Consider the following 18,331-nt stretch of genomic DNA (forward strand, 5'->3'; position numbering starts at 1 on the left):
CATTTATGTATATTAAAATATTTTTTATTTCTTAATAAAACTTTCTTGAATTAATCAAAAGTAATTAAATTGAACATTTCCTCGAATAGTTATCGAATCTAAATTAAAATATTATGTCAACGAGACATCTTGGTATTGTTCACGAAAGATCGTTATTAAGATGTCGTGTTCTCTTTCAAAGAGATGATTGATTAATGTTCTTAATGATTGATTAAGCATAACTCCACCGGTTCAGTATTTACTACTCTACAGTCTAGACACACGGGATATCATCACATAATCCTCACAAAATCACGGAAAATGCACAATGTGGACCCAGTCAATGGACCCCACGCCCTAATTTGTTTTGTTTTGTTTTTTTTTTAAAATTTAAATTAAAAAAAACTGGAAATAAAAAGGCGTGCGTAATAAGCACCCTACGTAAGTGTAGAAGTTAGAAAGGTGTCGTATATGCAAATGCAATGAAGTAAAAAAGAAAAACACAGATATAACGTAATCAGATTTTGAAAAACCTTCTGTTATCGTCTCTCTCTCTCTCTCTTTCTCTCTTTGAGCTTCAGTGATGAACAAAAGCACGCAACTCGAACCTCGCTTCTGAATCATCTTTGTTCTTTGATAATTATTTTTTAATTTATTCGAGAGTGACATACCAGAGAAAGAGAGGGAACAAATGCCGGCGTTTCTTCACGCTGGGCTTCTGATCTTGGTTTTGGGCGTCGTATTCTTGCCGGCGGCAGTGGTTTACTGTGGTTTTCCGGCAACTCTGACGCTCGAAAGATCGATTTCATCAAATCAGAGAATTGAATTAGATGAGTTAAGAGCTCGCGACCGGGCAAGGCACGGTCGATTATTGCAGAGCTCCGGTGGTGTCGTTGATTTTCCAGTTGATGGTTCTGCAGATCCCTTCACAGTCGGGTAAATTAAGTCGATTTTGATTTTGGGTCTCTTTTTTTTCAATCAAGAAGTGATCTTTTTTGCCAGATTTCTTGAATTTCGGCTTATTTTTCATCTTTTCTCTCATTTTTCTTTCTGGGGTTTCCGTTTATTTATTTATTTATGGGTGTTTGAGAATTGTTGGATTTTGGGCATTCTTTGTTTATTGCTCTATTTTAATAGGTTATCCATTTTGAGATGAATTTGGTTTGATTTTTTGTTTTTTTTTTTTTTAAATATAAATTGATGGTTGTTTGGGTTCTTTGTTGTTCTTCTCTTTTATATCTTTTGTTTCTTATATTTGTCCTTTTTTTTTCCTTGTCTTCTTGTTTGAATTATAGGCTTTACTTTACAAGAGTGAAATTGGGGACTCCCCCAAAAGATTTCTTTGTTCAGATTGATACAGGAAGCGACATCTTATGGGTCACTTGCAATTCCTGCAATGGTTGCCCCAAATCTAGCGGACTCGCAGTAAAATGCCCTTAATTTTCTTTTGAATTTGTAGAACATTTACAGCTGAATTTTTACTAGAATTAAAGAATGTATTTTTTATTTTTACAGATTGAGCTCGAGTTCTTCGACCCAGGCAGTTCGTCTTCGTCACGTCCGATTCCTTGTTCGGACAACGTTTGCTCCTCAGCCATTCAAACTGCTGAGGCTGGTTGTTCTTCTAAGAATTCTCAATGCAGTTATTCGTTCCAGTATGGAGATGGTAGTGGGACTTCGGGGTATTTTGTGTCGGACATGTTGTATTTTGACACGGTTGGTGGGGATTCTAAGACCGTAAATTCATCATCCCCCATTGTTTTTGGGTGGGTCTTCATAACTTCTTTAAAAAGGGTTTTTGGTTCATAATTGGAGCTTACATAATTGGATGACTTGTTTGAAACAGGTGTAGCAACTATCAGTCGGGGGATTTGACCAAACCAGATAGAGCAGTTGATGGGATATTTGGTTTTGGGCAACACGATTTGTCTGTCATCTCACAACTGTCTTCACGAGGAATAGCACCGAAAGTGTTCTCACATTGCTTGAAAGGAAAGGACAATGGTGGGGGTACATTGGTTCTCGGGGAAATTGTGGAACCGGGTATTGTTTATAGCCCACTTGTTCCATCACAGTAAGTCTCTTCTTCCCCCCACCAAATGGAACTTCTCTATGAAGAGTTTCTGTTTGCTGTTTTCTCGTTTCGTCTCGTCTACTTTCACTTTTACTTGGTAATGTCATCATAATCGATTGGGTTTGATTAGATGCTTGCGTGGCTTCTACAATGTGTTTTCTGATAAGTTTGGGGGTCCAATGGAAAACCAATTGATAATGAGTGGAGAGGCCCAAGAGCTTATAAGGCAATGAGTGTCCGATGTGGGACTAAACTCGACACGCCCCTGCACGTGTGGGCCTAACTGGGCCAAAGCTCGTGGAGATATGAACTGGGTGATGTGGAGGAGAGAAAGGCCTGCTCTGATACCATGATAAATTTGGGGGTCCAACTCAAAACCAATTGGCGATGAGTGGAGAGGCCCAAGAGCTTATAAGGGGAGAGACAAGGCAATGAGTGTCTGATGTGGGACTAAACTCAACATTTTCTTCCTTTTAAATCATGTTAAATATGGAAGCCATTGTTAGTTGTTTAATCCATGTTAAAAGACAGGATGGGTACAAGATAATCGACCTGTCATTTGGTGATCTGTCCAGCTTCAATGACCTGGAATTCGTCCCAAAGCTTGGTGTGATCTGTATGAGATGTGGCCTTGTACACATAGCCTTTACCATGTATTAAACACCCAACACCAAACAATTGTTTAAATTTTGGACTGATTATTATCTCGTAATTTTAGAAAAGTTCTGTTTATGTTCATTTACTGAAGAAATATGAAAACCTCATGCAGCAATTTTTATTGCTTTCTATCTCTAAATTTTCAGGCCTCATTATAACTTGAACCTGCTGAGCATTGCTGTCAATGGGCAAACAGTGCCCATTAACCCTGCAGTGTTTGCAACATCAAGAAGTCGAGGAACAATAATTGATTCTGGAACAACTCTGGCATACCTTGCTGAAGAAGCTTACGATCCTTTTGTCACTGTTGTAAGTTATACAAATTCTAAGCTCTTTTATTAATCTTTTTTTTACAACACTCAACTTAGTTCCCACTATAGGATAAGTTTCATTGGGTCAAGCTGTATAATAAGTCATGTTTTGAAACAACTTTATTGTCTGATCATCAGTTTTCTTCTGGTCTGTGCAGCTAACCAACACTGTTTCACAATCCACGCGTTCCTTTGTTTCAAAAGGAAACCAGTGTTTTCTGGCCTCAAACAGGTCTTCTTTTTCGAACTACGTTTCAAGTTATTATCTTACAATCATGATTTATTTTTTATAAAGAAAAATTCTACCAGTGATTGATTATTTTTCACCTTTGAAATGTATGTGTTTAGTGTCGATGATGCATTTCCTCCTGTTACTTTAAACTTTGAGGGTGCTGCATCCTTGGTTTTAAAGCCTGAGGACTACCTTCTACAGCAGGGTTATGTTGTGAGTTGCTCAACTTGCTCCCTTTTTAAAATTTTAACTCTCCCATATTTCTAAAAGTAGATTATATTTACGTATAAATATGCCTTGACTGAAATTGGGAATTTTCTTTGCTTAAAGGATGGTGCCGCCGTATGGTGCATTGGATTTCAGAAAGTTCCAGGTCAAGAAATAACAATTTTAGGAGGTTTGATGATAGACTTTTCTTCTTTGGTGGATGCTTATTATGTGTGGATTTGTTTATGCAATATGTTGAATGTTGTCAATGAATGAATATTGTAAAGTAATTTTCATACGACCTGACTTAAGTCTCAATTTCTATAGCAATTATTGCTAGGGCTAGGGTTGCGACAATGTTGGATAAGCTGATAGTTGGTTTGTGGGCTCAACCTGTGATATAACGTGGTTGCAGTTGCTTGTCATATAAGCTGATAGGTCTAATAGAGTTGAAAAGAGGGTTCTAAAGTTATGAATCTTAATGAATAGGGATAATTTATTAAGGTTGCAGATTTTGGGCATATGGGGACTGTGATTAGGTTTTGGGTTACTTAAAATTACAGTGCAGTAGAGAAAATTGCACTTTGGAGCACCCACAAAGTAGAGAACACCTCATACCATCTTTTTATTACTCTTTATCTGCAAAAAACTCACTAAATACTAACTGATCACTAGCTTCCTTAATTCAATAAAAATATTTTCTAAACACTAGCCCTATTACAATTAAAAAGAAAACAACTTTAAAATTTTGTAGTCTGATAATTTTATTAACAATAAGAAACAAATAAATATACTTTCTTAAACTAGTCTAAAGGCCTAAGACTTACTGAAGCTCTTATTTTATTTTACTTGATAGAAAATAAACCAAGCAAACTAGTAATCCTGTCATACTTCTGCACTTCGTTCAAATTTCAGCCATCACTCTGAAAAATGTTATAATAGTAATCTTGGGCTCCTCGGATAGCTTATTGGATAAACTTTCTTACAATGCCAAAATTGAGGCGCACAAGCACATTTTGATATACTAAAGTAAGGTTTTAAGGAGGCTATGGGACTGATTCTCTTTTAAGTATGTGTTCCTATCCAATTTATTTCTTTGATCCCACACTTCTCAACCCATGGTGATCCACTTTCCTTGACGTGATCTCACAATCTCTCCCTTCGTGCCAAATTTCAGGTCATGCAGACTCAATCACTTTCCTTGAAGTATAGGATGAAACATTGCTTCAAAAGCTTGTTCACTAGTTTAGGTTGATTATATTGAGTACACTCTTTCTGAAGGTGTTTAATTTATGTACCAAAGTCATTTATGGATGCAAAAGATCTGAAAAAACCCATGAAAGTATCAAGAACACGAACCTATGTCAAAGTCTTCTCTGAATACCCGAGAAACAAAAGAATCATAAAAAAACACGCAAACTCCTGCAGTATAATTTTTAGGATCAGGGCAGCTATCCCACAATGTAACTTAGAAGCCCAACTCTAGTCTGATGGGCCCAACCTGACCTTCGACCGGACTTACACTGGACATATGCTATCTTGTTGGTCTCAGGCTGAGATTTTGAAGCACAACCCAACCTTTATAATGTAATTTAGATAAATTACATCATAATATATTTTTATTTTTTTTCTTCACCTTTATTATTACTTGAATGATAACTTTGTTATAAATACGTCTGCTCTCATTTTTATTTTTTGTGCTAATTTTTCCTCCCAACCGGATTAGCCCGAGTCAGGATTGGGCTTAGACATGAGCAGCACTGTGCAGTGGGCGTGAATTTGGGTTTGGGTCAACCCCCAACACGACCTGATCCAACCCACTGAGTTGCATCTATATCCCACGATCTGTTCCATGTGATATACAATTATGAACAGGTTGACGAGAGGAACACCACTGCTTCTAACTAACCTCATTTCTTCTTTTGCAGACCTTGTTCTAAAGGATAAGATCTTTGTATATGATCTGGCTCGTCAACGCATCGGATGGGTTAATTATGACTGTAAGTTTATGTATCCCACTGAAGTCCATCAAATTTGACCCCATTATGAATTCTCACCTCGTACTTCTGTCCTTTTTTAAAACATTAATTATCCAGGTTCATTGTCTGTAAATGTCTCCGTGGCTTCTGGTAAGGATGAATTTATCAACGCAGGACAGTTCAGTGTAAGCAGTTCATCGCAGGATGCACTCTACAAGCTAATACCAATCAGTGTTGTGGCTTTCCTTGTGCATATCTACATGTATTGTTCGTTCCTTTTTTTGTAATTTTTTTTTAAATTATAAATACAGATTTGAGATCCCATTCTTTATTGGATGTGTATCGTCTTGCCTGATTCATTTATAACGGTCAGGTGGGCCTTCTGATATTATTTAGACTGAACTTATTTTTGTCCAATATAAATGAGGCTCAAGATCAAATATAGTTGGCTCTGGGTTCGACTGTTTGGTTCACGAATTCTTCTTCTGAACAGTTCATCGACTTGTACAGATACATTATGCTTATTATATTCAATTTTGTAAAGTTGGTATGTCACTATCTGATGTAGCAAATCTCATTATCGTTATTGAAGTCTCATCCCAAAAATTTAATGTTGGTTGAACAAACATTGTTTCCATTCAATTCTATCTGAAGCCGTGCTTTCTGTTGTATTCCATAAAGAAGTAAAGAAGCCACGCTCATGAAGCCATATATTCAATTCTTAAGAGTCTTCTTATGGAGTAATATGTGGTCTTCCCAAAATACTGTCATTGCCTTTACAAGAATCGATTGCGAAATTGATTGTGTGGTGAGACTAGTTGGTAAGTGCTTGTTGGGATCCAGAGGTCATTAGGTGAACAAATAACTTTTATAGAAGTGTGGATATTTTGGTAATTGTATTAAAAGTTTTAAAGATTTTGATCTTTAGATTAATATCTTAGAAATATTTGGAGGGATATTTTGTTGTAAGATTCATAGTTTTATATTGAGTGTGTTGTGTTGGGGGAAAAATTTGAACTTAAGATCTCGAGTGTTATTGTGTAAATAGAAAGTCAAAGATTCTCTTTGTTTTTTTTTACGAAGGATAGTTGTGGAGACAATTCCCCAAAATTTTAGTCCCACATCGATTAAATGCAAGAGTGATGTTTAACTAATAAAGGATCTCATTCTCCCTCTTTCTTAGTTGTGAGAACGAAAGGTAGTAGGTCTTGCGCACACATGAGGGAGAAGGTACCAAGGGACAGCAACCCAATGTATTTGGGGCTAACCCGCCATGAAACCTTAACGCATGTTACGTACACATTTTTATTTGGACCGCTGGCCTATTAAGTTACAATCCGTTGGCCCATTCCTGTACTCTATAAAATGGGCCCCAAGACAAAAACGAATACATTCTTCTCTCACTTTCACCTTCTCCCCTATTCAGAGTATACATCATCTTCTCTTCAATGTATTGTTGCTGTACTAGTTTGGTCAAGTTTGATGTAGGTCCGTTACTTCGGAGGATATGGTTAGCAAGTTTATGACTGTTGAATCTTGAAAATCAACCGTCAGAGCCTTTTGCACTGTAGATGCAATCTTAAAAAGACGCGTATTTGATTTTAAGGACAACAACTTCTCTATGCCTCAGTTGTCAATAAGTTCTTCCAAATTTTCTTACTTTTATATTCTACTATTATTTGGAATCTATTAGGTTAAAGAATACATAACTAAAACATAGAACCTGGAATTTTCCAACATATTTAGATAGAATAAGTTGAAGTAACATTGTGGGGGACATTTCTGACGTAAAAGTGAATGGAAACCATAGATGCTTTTCATCGAGATCTGACTTCCACGTTAGAAATATCCCCCTTGATGTACCCCACAATGTTACTCCAACACGACTCTTTTAGATATTAACTAAAAATTATGAGGATATTATTATCCAAAGAAATAACTTAAAGTTCCATTAGTTTCTCATGGAAGCTCGCCCGAGCCATTTCTGGCTTTTGACATTCTTGTGCAATAAAATGGTAGCCAATCAAAGACAACTTTTGGGTTCATGTTGAATTGGCTCCAAAACTTTTCGACTCATCCAAGTTGACTCGCAAGAAATCAACTTGACTCTACTCAATTCACATTCTATTTGAGTCCAGTTTTTGGATTTCAAAACAATAGCCAAAGACTCTAAGGCAAGCATAGTGAAAGTGTTAAGGCAATATTGCTGGTTTTTTGGATGAGAACACCATGTATGACTTGCAAGTAAATTTCAACTTATTAAGCTATTTTAAGTCAAACTTCCAAGGCAAGCCCCTTGGATTGATTGCGTTCAAGTCTGGCCTTACTGATTCTATGGGTTTAGTTGAAGATTTTAAATTCCTACTCAATCCAAATCCAAATTCCCCTCTCTCTATTTATAAACCAACCACCTTCACAACTACATCAAAGAAGAATCAATTTATTAATTTTTCCTCTCACACACTCTTTCTTTATTAGTCCTAGTCATTGATGCCTATGGAAGGTCTCATCCCTTATCTCTACAAGGCCATCACCCAACACAAGGCCCATGGAGCTCAACCTTATCTTCATGGATCATGGCTCATCGATAAGGAATCGGCTTTCTCGTACACAAAACTCGTAAATGGTGATCACGAGGATTCTTCTCGACTTACATCTCTCTCTTGTCCCTCAACCTCCTTTGATGCATTACATGAAGCGAATCGGACGAATAAACAATGATACAAGTCCAATGGTTGTTCATTGTCGATGATTTAAGTCTAGTGACCTTGTTTGATCATCATGTTTATGATGATTTTATTGTTAATTGGTAAGTAATTACCAAATAAAAGTTGTTTTAAATTATTTGGATTTACCACTGTGGATTTTTATAACACACTAATTATCAAAATTAAATATGTTGGGTGGGGATAACTATTCTATGATTTCGATCACGATTCTTAGGATGACAAGATTTAGGATGAATCTGACAGAATTCCAAAGTTCCCAATTTATACACATTCAAGGAATATTACTAGGAAACAATCGATCCCATTGCTTTGTACTATACATCTTGAATAAATAGTATTAAGAAGTAATTATATTCGCTAATGATTTTCTAACTCGAAAATTCTGTACTCGGCTGATATGGCAAGGGCACAAAATCATTTATTGTTTCCCTTGTATATCCCAAAGAAAAAGATCTATGGTTTTGTGCCCTTGCCACATCAGCTACGTATTGACTGAGTGGAAATTTTTTGAGTCCGAAAATCACAACTCAATTATATTTTGACATGGCTTAGACATTTGAAGAGAGAGTGGTATCAATCCTTCGATTCATCTCAAAATTCAAAAGCTCAAAACTTTCAGTTTATACTATTTATGGTTTGGATCCATAATTAAATTTGTTAACATATTCTAATGCAACTTTGAGGGGGAATCCCGAGGGGTTGGCTCAATGGCAATTTTGGACCGATAAGCAATTATTGCTCATAGGCCGTGAGTTTGATACCTAGTATTAGCATTAATTCCTTGTCACCGAGCACCTTCACTTACCTAGTGAGTGTGTTGCACGTGCCCCGAGACTAATCCTTGGACAAGACCATGGTCTATGGACTGGGTAAAGCCCAGATCCGTTGTCTACAGGGATGCCTGATTATCAAAAAAAAAAAACTTTGAGGTGGGCGGACTTAATTAAGAAATCATGGAAATTATGTATTAAACATTTCTTAAAGGCAATTCGATACTCAGGAATACATCAAACACTTTCGATGACAAAAACATGTGATTTTGGACACAATTGAATGGATGAACATTATTGTTTTAGAGTAACACAATTTAGAGAAGATGCTCTCCTCTGAACCAATGACTATTCATTCTTCATATAATTTAAAAAATAAAATAAAAAGTAATTGAATTGCTATTGGCAACCCAACTTTTAAGTGTTACACCCCAATTTCAATATTAAAAAAAAATTGTTCATATAATTAAAAAATGTAATAAAGTTGTTATTGGCAGCCCAACTTTACTTGTTACACCCCAATTTAAATATTAAAATAGTCAAAATTAGGTATTTATGTAAAGAATTCAATGAAAATAATTTAAATTATTGAATGAAAATAATTTAAAATAAGTAGAGGACAAAAATTACATTTAAAACATGATTTATTAAAAGATGGAAGTCAAGAATGACATTTATGTAAAAAAGTGGGGACAAAATAGGTATTTATAGGTGATGAATAGTGAAATAGAGACGGTCTCTAAAAATTCTCAGCATCTCTAGATTTAGAGACATTAATTGTGAAATAAAGGAGTTATCAGAGATGTATGGCATGTTAGATTACAAGGAAAATTCTATGACAAATCGTTTGTCATGGAAAACTCATATTTTTTGGTGTTTGACAACACAAGTAATAAAAAAAGGCAGAGAAAATATTTCTCTAAGGCACGAGATCTTTCTTCAAGAGTGACAAATCTTTTTCTTACCTACCCCTTTTGAAAAAGGATTTGCCACGTCTCTTAAGGTTTCTGTAATTTGCATGTTAGTTGTTGTCGTAACTTGTTGGTGGTTGTTATCATAAGAACCTGACTAACCTTACTAAGTTATTAAGGATTTCACCCTTACTAAGGGTCTTTGGACTCACCTTGTGGCATCCAAAACCATGATCCGATACTTCAAGGTTGTAGAAGACAAACTTTAAAAAGAAAATAAATAAATAAAAAATTCACTATTGAATTTCAATTTTAAGTTTTGGAGTTATGTGGAAGTTTGGTAACCGTCCATTTTCAAAACCTTGGATCAAGTTTAAATAAAAATATTTTTTGAAGTTGATTTTTCATCCGAGTTTTTCACTGAAATTTAAAGGGTTTGGTGTTGGATTATTGATGTGGTAATCAATTTGAGCAAAAGGACCTTTAGTAATGCTAGAAATCTTACTAAGTTAGGAAGACTTTCACTTATAATAATTGAGTTCAACTGGACTAAGTTAGTAAGGATTTTCACCCTTGTTAAGGGTCCTTGGATTTACTTTCATAAAAAAAAAAACTATGATTAGATGCTCCAAAGTGGTAGTAGAGGATAAAATTTTATGAAACTTCTTATTTTTATTTTTTTAAAGAAGTTATTTTCATTGTAGATTTTAATTTTAAATTTTGGAGTTAAGTGGAACTTCAGTAGCCATCCATATTTTAAACTTAGGATAAAGCCTAAAGAAGGTTTTTTATTTTTTGAGATTCTTTCGTAGTCAAGGAACCTTTAGCAAGATTCAAAATCTTACCAATTAATAAGGGTCATTTGGCTAAAATGGATTACCACATTGACAATCCAACACTAGAATCCTCTAATTTCATGGAAAAACTCATATCCAATAATTTTTTTTTTTTTTAAATGATTTATTTTGGACATGATTAAAAGTTTTGAAAATGGATAACTATGGAACTCCCAAATCTAAATTATTTTCCATGAATTTTTCCTTGATGTGCTCAAACAATGGAAAATGATTTGCTTCTAAAAAAATATTTTTCTTGTAATCAAACACGCCCTTAGAGACTAGTTGGAGTTAGGCTCGGACGTCTCCATTTATAGAGACTGGTTGGAGTTGCTATTAGGTGATTTTAAGGGTCTGTTTGTTTCAACTTTTTTAGCAGGCTTTTCGAACTTTTCAAGCTTTGAGTTGCAAAAGCCACATTTGTTAGAGATGCTTCTATTTTTTCCATTTTTTTTAGAAGCTAAAAAACCTAGGGTTGCTTTTGTACGAGAGCTAATGCGAGAAGTCAACACCGAAAGATATGTAGTGTTGTGGTTGATTTAAGTGTCTTTGTGATGCCTTCGACAATCTAGAGTTATTAAAGAGTCTCAACATAATTTAAGAGGATGCTTCGAAGCTTCCTATGACATGTAGTGTTGTGGTTGATTTAAGTGTGTGCAAGACAGGGGTGATCAAATTTTCTATTATGTTTTCTGAATCTCTTCTTTAGATTAATTTCTTTAAGAGTTTGTTATTTGGTTGATTTTTTTTTTATTATTATTTAAGTTTTAATTTTTCAATTTTTTTTTTTTTTTTTTTTTTGAATAATGATTGTGATATAAAAATAAATAAATAAAAAGAGATGGGAAGAACAAATATAAAAAATGCCACTAGTCGAATTTGGGTTATTGCGGGTGGGACCCAGCGGCCTTGCGGTTAAGATTTGGCTGTGAAAGTGAAATTGGCGAGTGATGTGGACGGACTGGGTCACATTTTTATCTTATTACCATTCTACCCTTTATTCTCCCACACCCCGTCACGTCTAACAAACGGTTGAGATGAGAAGATCTTTCCTAAAGATTTCCCAAGGTAACCAATCTCTAGGAAACCAAGACTAATCTTGCAAAAACCTGATTTATCTTCTCACTTCAGCCGTTCACTAGACACTCAGCGTCCAACGTCGTTGGATCATAGACAATCCCAAATAAGAAAAACCCCATTTTACACTCCCGCGCCCATGCAAATACACACTTTCAGTTCCACACAAACTCCTCTCTCTCTCTCTCTCTCTCTCTCTCTTGCGTTCTCTTCTTCTCCTCTCTCAAACTCTCCATCTCTGTTACTCTACAAATCAAAACCCTAGAAAGAAACGTAGAAGAATAAGGAAACTAATCTCTCTCTGTCTAGATCTTTCTTCATCAAGAAGATCCAGAGCAGAAGAAGAAAGACAATCGTTTTTCTTCTCTTTGTGATCTTGGATTGTTCATCAATGGCTGCTCCTCCAACCGTACAATCGCCTGTATCGCTCTACGTTGGGGATCTTCATCCCAGCGTGACAGAAGGGCAGTTACAAGAGGCTTTCTCTGTCATTAATAACCTTCATTCAGTTCGGGTTTGCAGGGATTCGAATTCGGGGAGATCGCTCGGTTACGGTTACGCCAACTTCTCTACTATCAAAGATGGTATCAATCGAAACAAACTTAAATCCCTTCCCTTACTTTTTTTTTTGGTCGCATTGTTCTTGAATTTATTTTATTTCAATGCTGGTTCTTCTGTTTGATTCATCGGTAATGTGTTTTTCAATTTTTTGGTCTATTTCAATTGGATTCTTTATCGGTTTCTATAGATCTTGATGGATTTTTTGAATTTGGGTTGCAACAAATCAAAGATTTTTGGATTGGGAATCCCTTTTGATCTTATTGCGGTTGATTTACTTTTTCTTTATTTTTGTGCCTCCTTTGATTGGGAATTTGTTTTTGGTTGCATGTTCTTGAATTGGTTTGATTGTAATGTTGGTTCTTCTGTTTTATTTGTCTGCATTGTGTTTTCTGTTCCTTGGCCTATTTTAATTTGGTTCTTTTTCAATCTCTATGAATCTTGTTGAGTTTGTTGAATTTGGGTTGCTATGCTGTTCTTGAAATTTGATTAGTTCTTCTTTTTCTTTTCTTTTCTTTTTTAAATCTTTATTGGTTTTAAATTGTATGCTTTGAACTCTGTTTCTTGTTAGATTTTCATGCAATCTTGCTGCATAGTTGATTTACTTTTTTTGTTTTTTTTTTCTTCCTTTGATTAGCAACTAAAGCTATTGAGAAACTGAATCACACTCCATTGAATGGTAAAGTGATAAGAATCATGTGGTCACATCGTGATTCAGAAGCAAGAAAGAACGGGGTTGGGAATCTGTTTGTGAAGGTACATGTATTTTGCTTCAACATGTGGTTCGATTCTGAGGAATTCTGTTTATATTTCCCTGTCTTTCAATTTGGATTTTGAATATCATCTTCACTTCTGGTATATTCTTGTCAGAACCTGAGCAATTCGATTGATAATGCAAAGCTTCAAGACTTGTTTTCAAAGTTTGGGAATATCTTGTCTTGTAAAGTTTCTGTGACTCCGGATGGGAAGAGCAGAGGATATGGCTTCGTCCAGTTTGAGTCAAGAGATTCTGCGTGTGCTGCCGTGCTTAATGTTAATGGCGTCACCATTGAAGGCAAGGAGATGTACGTGTAGGACTTTCTTGAAATTAGATTCTCTCATTTTCTTGGTTTTTTTGAAATTGATTTATATATTTTCTTGGTCTCTGGATTTTTGTTGTTTCTTATAAAATATTGTATTGTGTAGATACGTTGGTCATTTCGTGAAAAGGAGTGATCGGGTATTACCCAGCCACGATGATAAATATACCAATTTGTACTTTAAGAATCTGGATCATGATGTGACGGAAGAAAGTCTGAAGGAGAAGTTCTCAGAGTTTGGTAAAATTACGAATTTGGCTATCTCGAAGGATGAGAAAGGGAACTCAAGCGGTTTTGGATTTGTCAACTTTGATAGCTCAGATGATGCTAAACGGGCAATGGAGGCAATGAATGGAATACAACTTGGTAGGTTCCCGTTTCTCTCTGAACTTTAAGAGTGGAATGGCATTATGGTCTTGGTTTGAACATGATTTTTTTTTTCTTGTGTTATTTGTGCTGAGCAGGCTCAAATGTCTTATATGTGGCAAGGGCCCAGAAGAAAGCAGAACGCGAGCAAATGTTGCATCGTGAGTTTGAGGAAAGGCGTAAGGAGAACATCCAGAAATATAAGGTAGTTAACACCATCTCTCTCTCTGTTGTATTTGTACTTGTGATCCTTTTTATTTTATTTTATTTATTTCTTAAATTTACATTCTCTTTAATTTAGGGTTCAAACATATATGTGAAGAATATCAACGATGATGTTGATGATAACGAGCTGCGACAACACTTCAGCCAGTGCGGCACAATTACTTCTGTGGGCTAATGCGGGATGATAAAGGAATTAGTAAGGGGTTCGGGTTTGTGTGCTTCTCCACTTGTGAGGAAGCAAACAAAGCTGTGAGTACTCTACATGGTAAGTAATTGATCTATAGGAATCCATCATGTGAACACCTTCCTGTTTAGATAAATATATGTTTAAGAAACAGGGTGTCTTTGTTGGGTTAAAAGTGGTTATCTTGTTTTTCCCTTATGTTTGTCAATTTATAATATCCTTGAACGTCTCACAGGGTGCATGTTTCATCAAAAGCCTTTATATGTGGCAATCGCCCAGAGGAAAGAGGACCGACAAGCAGAATTGCGTGTTCGGTTTGCACAACACGTCGCTAGATTAGCAGGCCCATCACCTGTTGTTTTCAATTCTGGATATCCTCCTATTTACTATACACCTCCTGGAGGTATGGTTTCACAGATTCCTCAAAGGCAAGGACTGATCTATCAACCATTCAGTCCACGACCTGGATGGAGACCCAATGTTTTTGTCCCACCTGCCGGGCTTCCTTTCCAACCTATGCCTTTTCCCATGGTAAGTGTATTCTTATTTTTAGTTGTAATTGTCAGATATATTGGGTTCATCATAAGAAAACTTACTCTTGTGCTTATAACTTTTGTAGCCATGGGTACACGTACTAAACTTGGTATTAATGAATGAAATTTCTTTTCCACAGATTCCTGGCACTCCTAGACAGCATAGGCAAAATAGGGTCAGGATGAATGAGCATATGCTTCCTCAGGGTGGTGGTCACTCTGGGCCGCATTTACAACAAATCACCCAATATAAAGAATCAACCAATCGTCAGGTAAGTCTTGCAGTGTTTAACTGTAATAATGCTCTTACTGCTCAAGTAAAATAAATACTGACTGGTCCTTAAAACAGCTATTTTACCTTTTTCCATCATAGTGATGGTAGTAATAAGTTAAAATAGATGGCTAGATGTAAATCGTTAATTATAGGTATCTCATTAAAAGGATTTATGGATTAAAGTTCTGAGCTCTCCAATTGATCCATTTTTAATGTGAAGTGATTTAGGGATTAAAGTTCTGAGCTCTCCAATTGATCCATTTTTAATGTGAAGTGATTTAGGGATTAAAGTTCTGAGCTCTCCAATTGATCCATTTTTAATGAGAAGTGATTTAGGGATTAAAGTTCTGAGCTTTTCAAAGATTAAAGACTCTTTGAGAAATTAATTCATTTTCAAATAACTTTTTATCCTGTTTAATCCTATTTGCAGTTTAGTGATAGTAAAAGATAAGTTCACTCAGTAAGGGATGTTAAAATAATCACTATTGTGTAAGAATATTTCCGGAAAGATAAAAAGTTTATTGAAATAAAACAAAAGCCCAGGGCATAAATCTTCTGCATGGTGTTTTCGCTCCCTTTGCATACTTCTATAAAACGATCAATTATATGTGACAATATATATATATATATATAAAACGGTCAAATTAAATGTGAAATTGAACGCTTGGAGCATGCTTTCCTATGTTGATTGCAGAGGCCACCTTGTCCTTCACGTGAAATATGCTCTTGATGTAGTTTATGTACGAAATTGATGATAGTTTTTCACACCTCAATGTTGAGAATTTGTGGATGATTTTTTGCTGCACAAACACACACACACACTCTTTCAAGATACCATGATGCAATAAAGTGATATGTGCTCATGGGGCCCATGTGGAGATGACTCAACAGCTGATTGTTGATAAAGATCATCTTCTCACCACACCATGGAGTTCATCCTTACAAAATAAAAGCAGCTCTTTCTTAAACTTCTGGCCTTATTTTGTGATGTTCCAAGTTTACCCATAGGATAGCACTTTTCTTTTTTTTTTAAATGTGCAATCCTCTTTTGAAGAGGTTAGAAATGTGGTCCGTGCTAATTTTCTGTGAGAATGATGTTTATAATCTCATTATGTAGAATAGTATTTATGGTCCATCATTTAAAAGTGGCCATTTGGTAACCATTCTCATAATGGTTTATGAGGCCAATAATCAATTATTGGCCCATAATTGTTTATAAAGGATGTTAATCGTGTTTGATAATTACATGTATAATTAGTTATTTTAGAAACAAAACAAAACAAAAAGTAGTTTACAGAAACAAAAACAATTTGGGTTTCTATTGTTTGATAATTGTCATGAGTTCATGACGAACTACAAATCCTGTTTACAATCCTGTGTGCATTTACAATTCTGCATTATGCAACGCATTTGTATTCTTTGACTTCTAGTGTAACAAAATTTTGGCTGGACAGGCGAAGCATGTGCCAAATGTATCTGCAGTCCCATCCCAAGGATTGGAGATGTCGAGTAGCATGCTTGCTGCTGCTTCACCTCGGCATCAAAAGCAGATGCTTGGCGATCGACTCTTCCCCCTCGTCCAGAAGCTCAAGGTACTTAATAGTGGCATGCTTTTGGAGATGGACAATTCGGAACTGCTTCTTCTATTGGAGTCTCCTGATTCGTTAGCCATGAAAGTGGATGAAGCAGTGCAGGTGCTCGAGCTCTCTAAGACCAAAGTAGATGATGATCAAGAGGTCCGCCATCCTGATTATCTATCCTCCTCCCAGATTTCTGTCAACTGAGATGGGCAATTGCCCCTTAACATCTTTTTTTTTAATCTGGAGTTGATGTCAGGAGTTGTAATTGTTTTTTTTTTTTTTTTCTTAAGACTTTTCAGACTTCCTTTCTAGTTACTCTGGTATAAAGTTTGTGATGTTTCAAGTTTGAACAAAATTTGTTGATTCTTTGTTCCTGGGATTTGATCTGATACTGTTAGTGACACTTTTATGTTTAGTTTCTGGTAAATTTGTATAGGTTTGAATTCATTGTCTGATTTAACAACATTTGTTGATTCTTTGCTCTTGGGATTTGATGTGATAGTTTTAGTGACACTTTTTATGTTTATATATTGACTATTGAGCATTAAAAAGAGGTTTTTTTAGACTGCTTATTTATTTATTTTTTTTAAAAGCAAAAATTTCTGTCTCTGATATATTTTTATAGGTTTGAAGTCATTTTCTTATTTGAACAAAATTGTTGGTGGGTGTGCTCCCTTGCTACTAGGTTTTCTTTTAATTTTTTTTTTCTCGGTTCGATTTTGTTTTAAGCTGCTTCAAATATTTAAATTGACTTGATTGTTAGAGTGTTATTGGCATGAACCACCAAATTTGATATCAAACTTTCAACATGGTCTCATTACATAGGTTCTTGGAATTGCAATTTTCTTATTTTTTCCCCCACAAGTTTAAATGCAAAAGTCGGGTTATTTTAGGACTTTCAAATTTTGATGTCGAACCACTTCTACTCCGCCTTCTCTCTTTCATTGTAATAGCAAAGTCTCTTCGACAACTCATAAGGATTTATCCCGATTTACCTAGTATGCGTGATTTGTGGGGGTATTGAATGTATGTATGTGATTTGGGTGAGATATGATGCTTTAAAAGACCATTTGCCTAGCCCATGCTATTCGGGCCTACAGGCGGACACCTTGTTATAGAAAAAATTGCTATTTGAATTGACATTATATATATAAGACATTCTATTGACACACTAACTTTTGCTTACAACACATCAATCATTTTGAAATAAGGGGGTGAATCTCCATTTTGTATGTACAACATGACGAAATTCCAAGTTTGATACATTATTCAATTTAATTCCCAAAACATATTTTTCCAATGAATTTGTCACTTTTTTAATTTATGAATTTGTGAGTTTGTCACTTCTATTATTAACAAATTTCGTAGATAAAATATCAATGATTTTGCCATATGAAACGAATTCTTTATCAGCGAGATCATTGATTATAAAGTGACAAATTCATTGGAAAAACATGTTTTGAGAATTAAAATGAGCAATATACCGAAATGGGAATTGACTTAAGTTGCGCACGTTTTGGGGAAAAACCCCTTGAAATAAAGCAGCTCTCTTCATTTAGATTGATGTGTAATAGTAAAAAAAATTAATACATTAATTTGGATTTCATGGAAAAACTCAAATTCAAAATTTTTTTTATAAAGAAAATCTATTTTGAATTTCATTTAAGATGTTGAAAATGGACGGTTACCACATTCTCAAATTTAAAATTAAAATTTAATGGTGAAAATTAATTTTTTTTTTGAAGTTTTTAAAATGTTATCCTCTACTAC

General features: G+C 35.3%; 1 protein-coding gene and 1 pseudogene across 3 annotated transcripts; both read left to right on the forward strand.

The window, feature by feature from the left end:
- The first annotated feature begins 470 nt into the window (after positions 1-470).
- LOC147385921 (aspartic proteinase 36-like) lies at positions 471-6,036 on the forward strand. 2 transcript variants are annotated; one of them, XM_086423036.1, is made up of 11 exons: positions 471-915; positions 1,275-1,404; positions 1,495-1,745; positions 1,826-2,053; positions 2,629-2,706; positions 2,857-3,019; positions 3,180-3,253; positions 3,370-3,466; positions 3,584-3,650; positions 5,389-5,460; positions 5,557-6,036. In XM_086423036.1, exons 1-11 carry the CDS (start codon positions 671-673, stop codon positions 5,724-5,726), a joined length of 1,575 nt encoding a protein of 524 aa, XP_086279162.1. In that variant the 5' UTR covers positions 471-670; the 3' UTR covers positions 5,727-6,036. The 2 variants fall into 2 exon arrangements, with proteins under 2 accessions (XP_086279162.1, XP_086279163.1); XM_086423037.1 differs by lacking the exon at positions 2,629-2,706 and having other exon boundaries at positions 474-915.
- A 5,885-nt stretch (positions 6,037-11,921) lies between these two features.
- On the forward strand, positions 11,922-16,924 carry LOC147385922 (polyadenylate-binding protein 7-like; annotated as a pseudogene). Its single transcript, XR_015172077.1, has 9 exons — positions 11,922-12,346; positions 12,958-13,076; positions 13,191-13,384; positions 13,506-13,765; positions 13,864-13,970; positions 14,067-14,255; positions 14,410-14,705; positions 14,848-14,979; positions 16,436-16,924. The product of XR_015172077.1 is annotated as a polyadenylate-binding protein 7-like (transcript).
- The last annotated feature ends 1,407 nt before the right edge of the window (positions 16,925-18,331 follow it).

This window comes from Akebia trifoliata, chromosome 14, assembly GCF_017979445.1.
Source record: "Akebia trifoliata isolate Shusen 1 chromosome 14, ASM1797944v1, whole genome shotgun sequence".
Taxonomy (NCBI): domain Eukaryota; kingdom Viridiplantae; phylum Streptophyta; class Magnoliopsida; order Ranunculales; family Lardizabalaceae; genus Akebia; species Akebia trifoliata.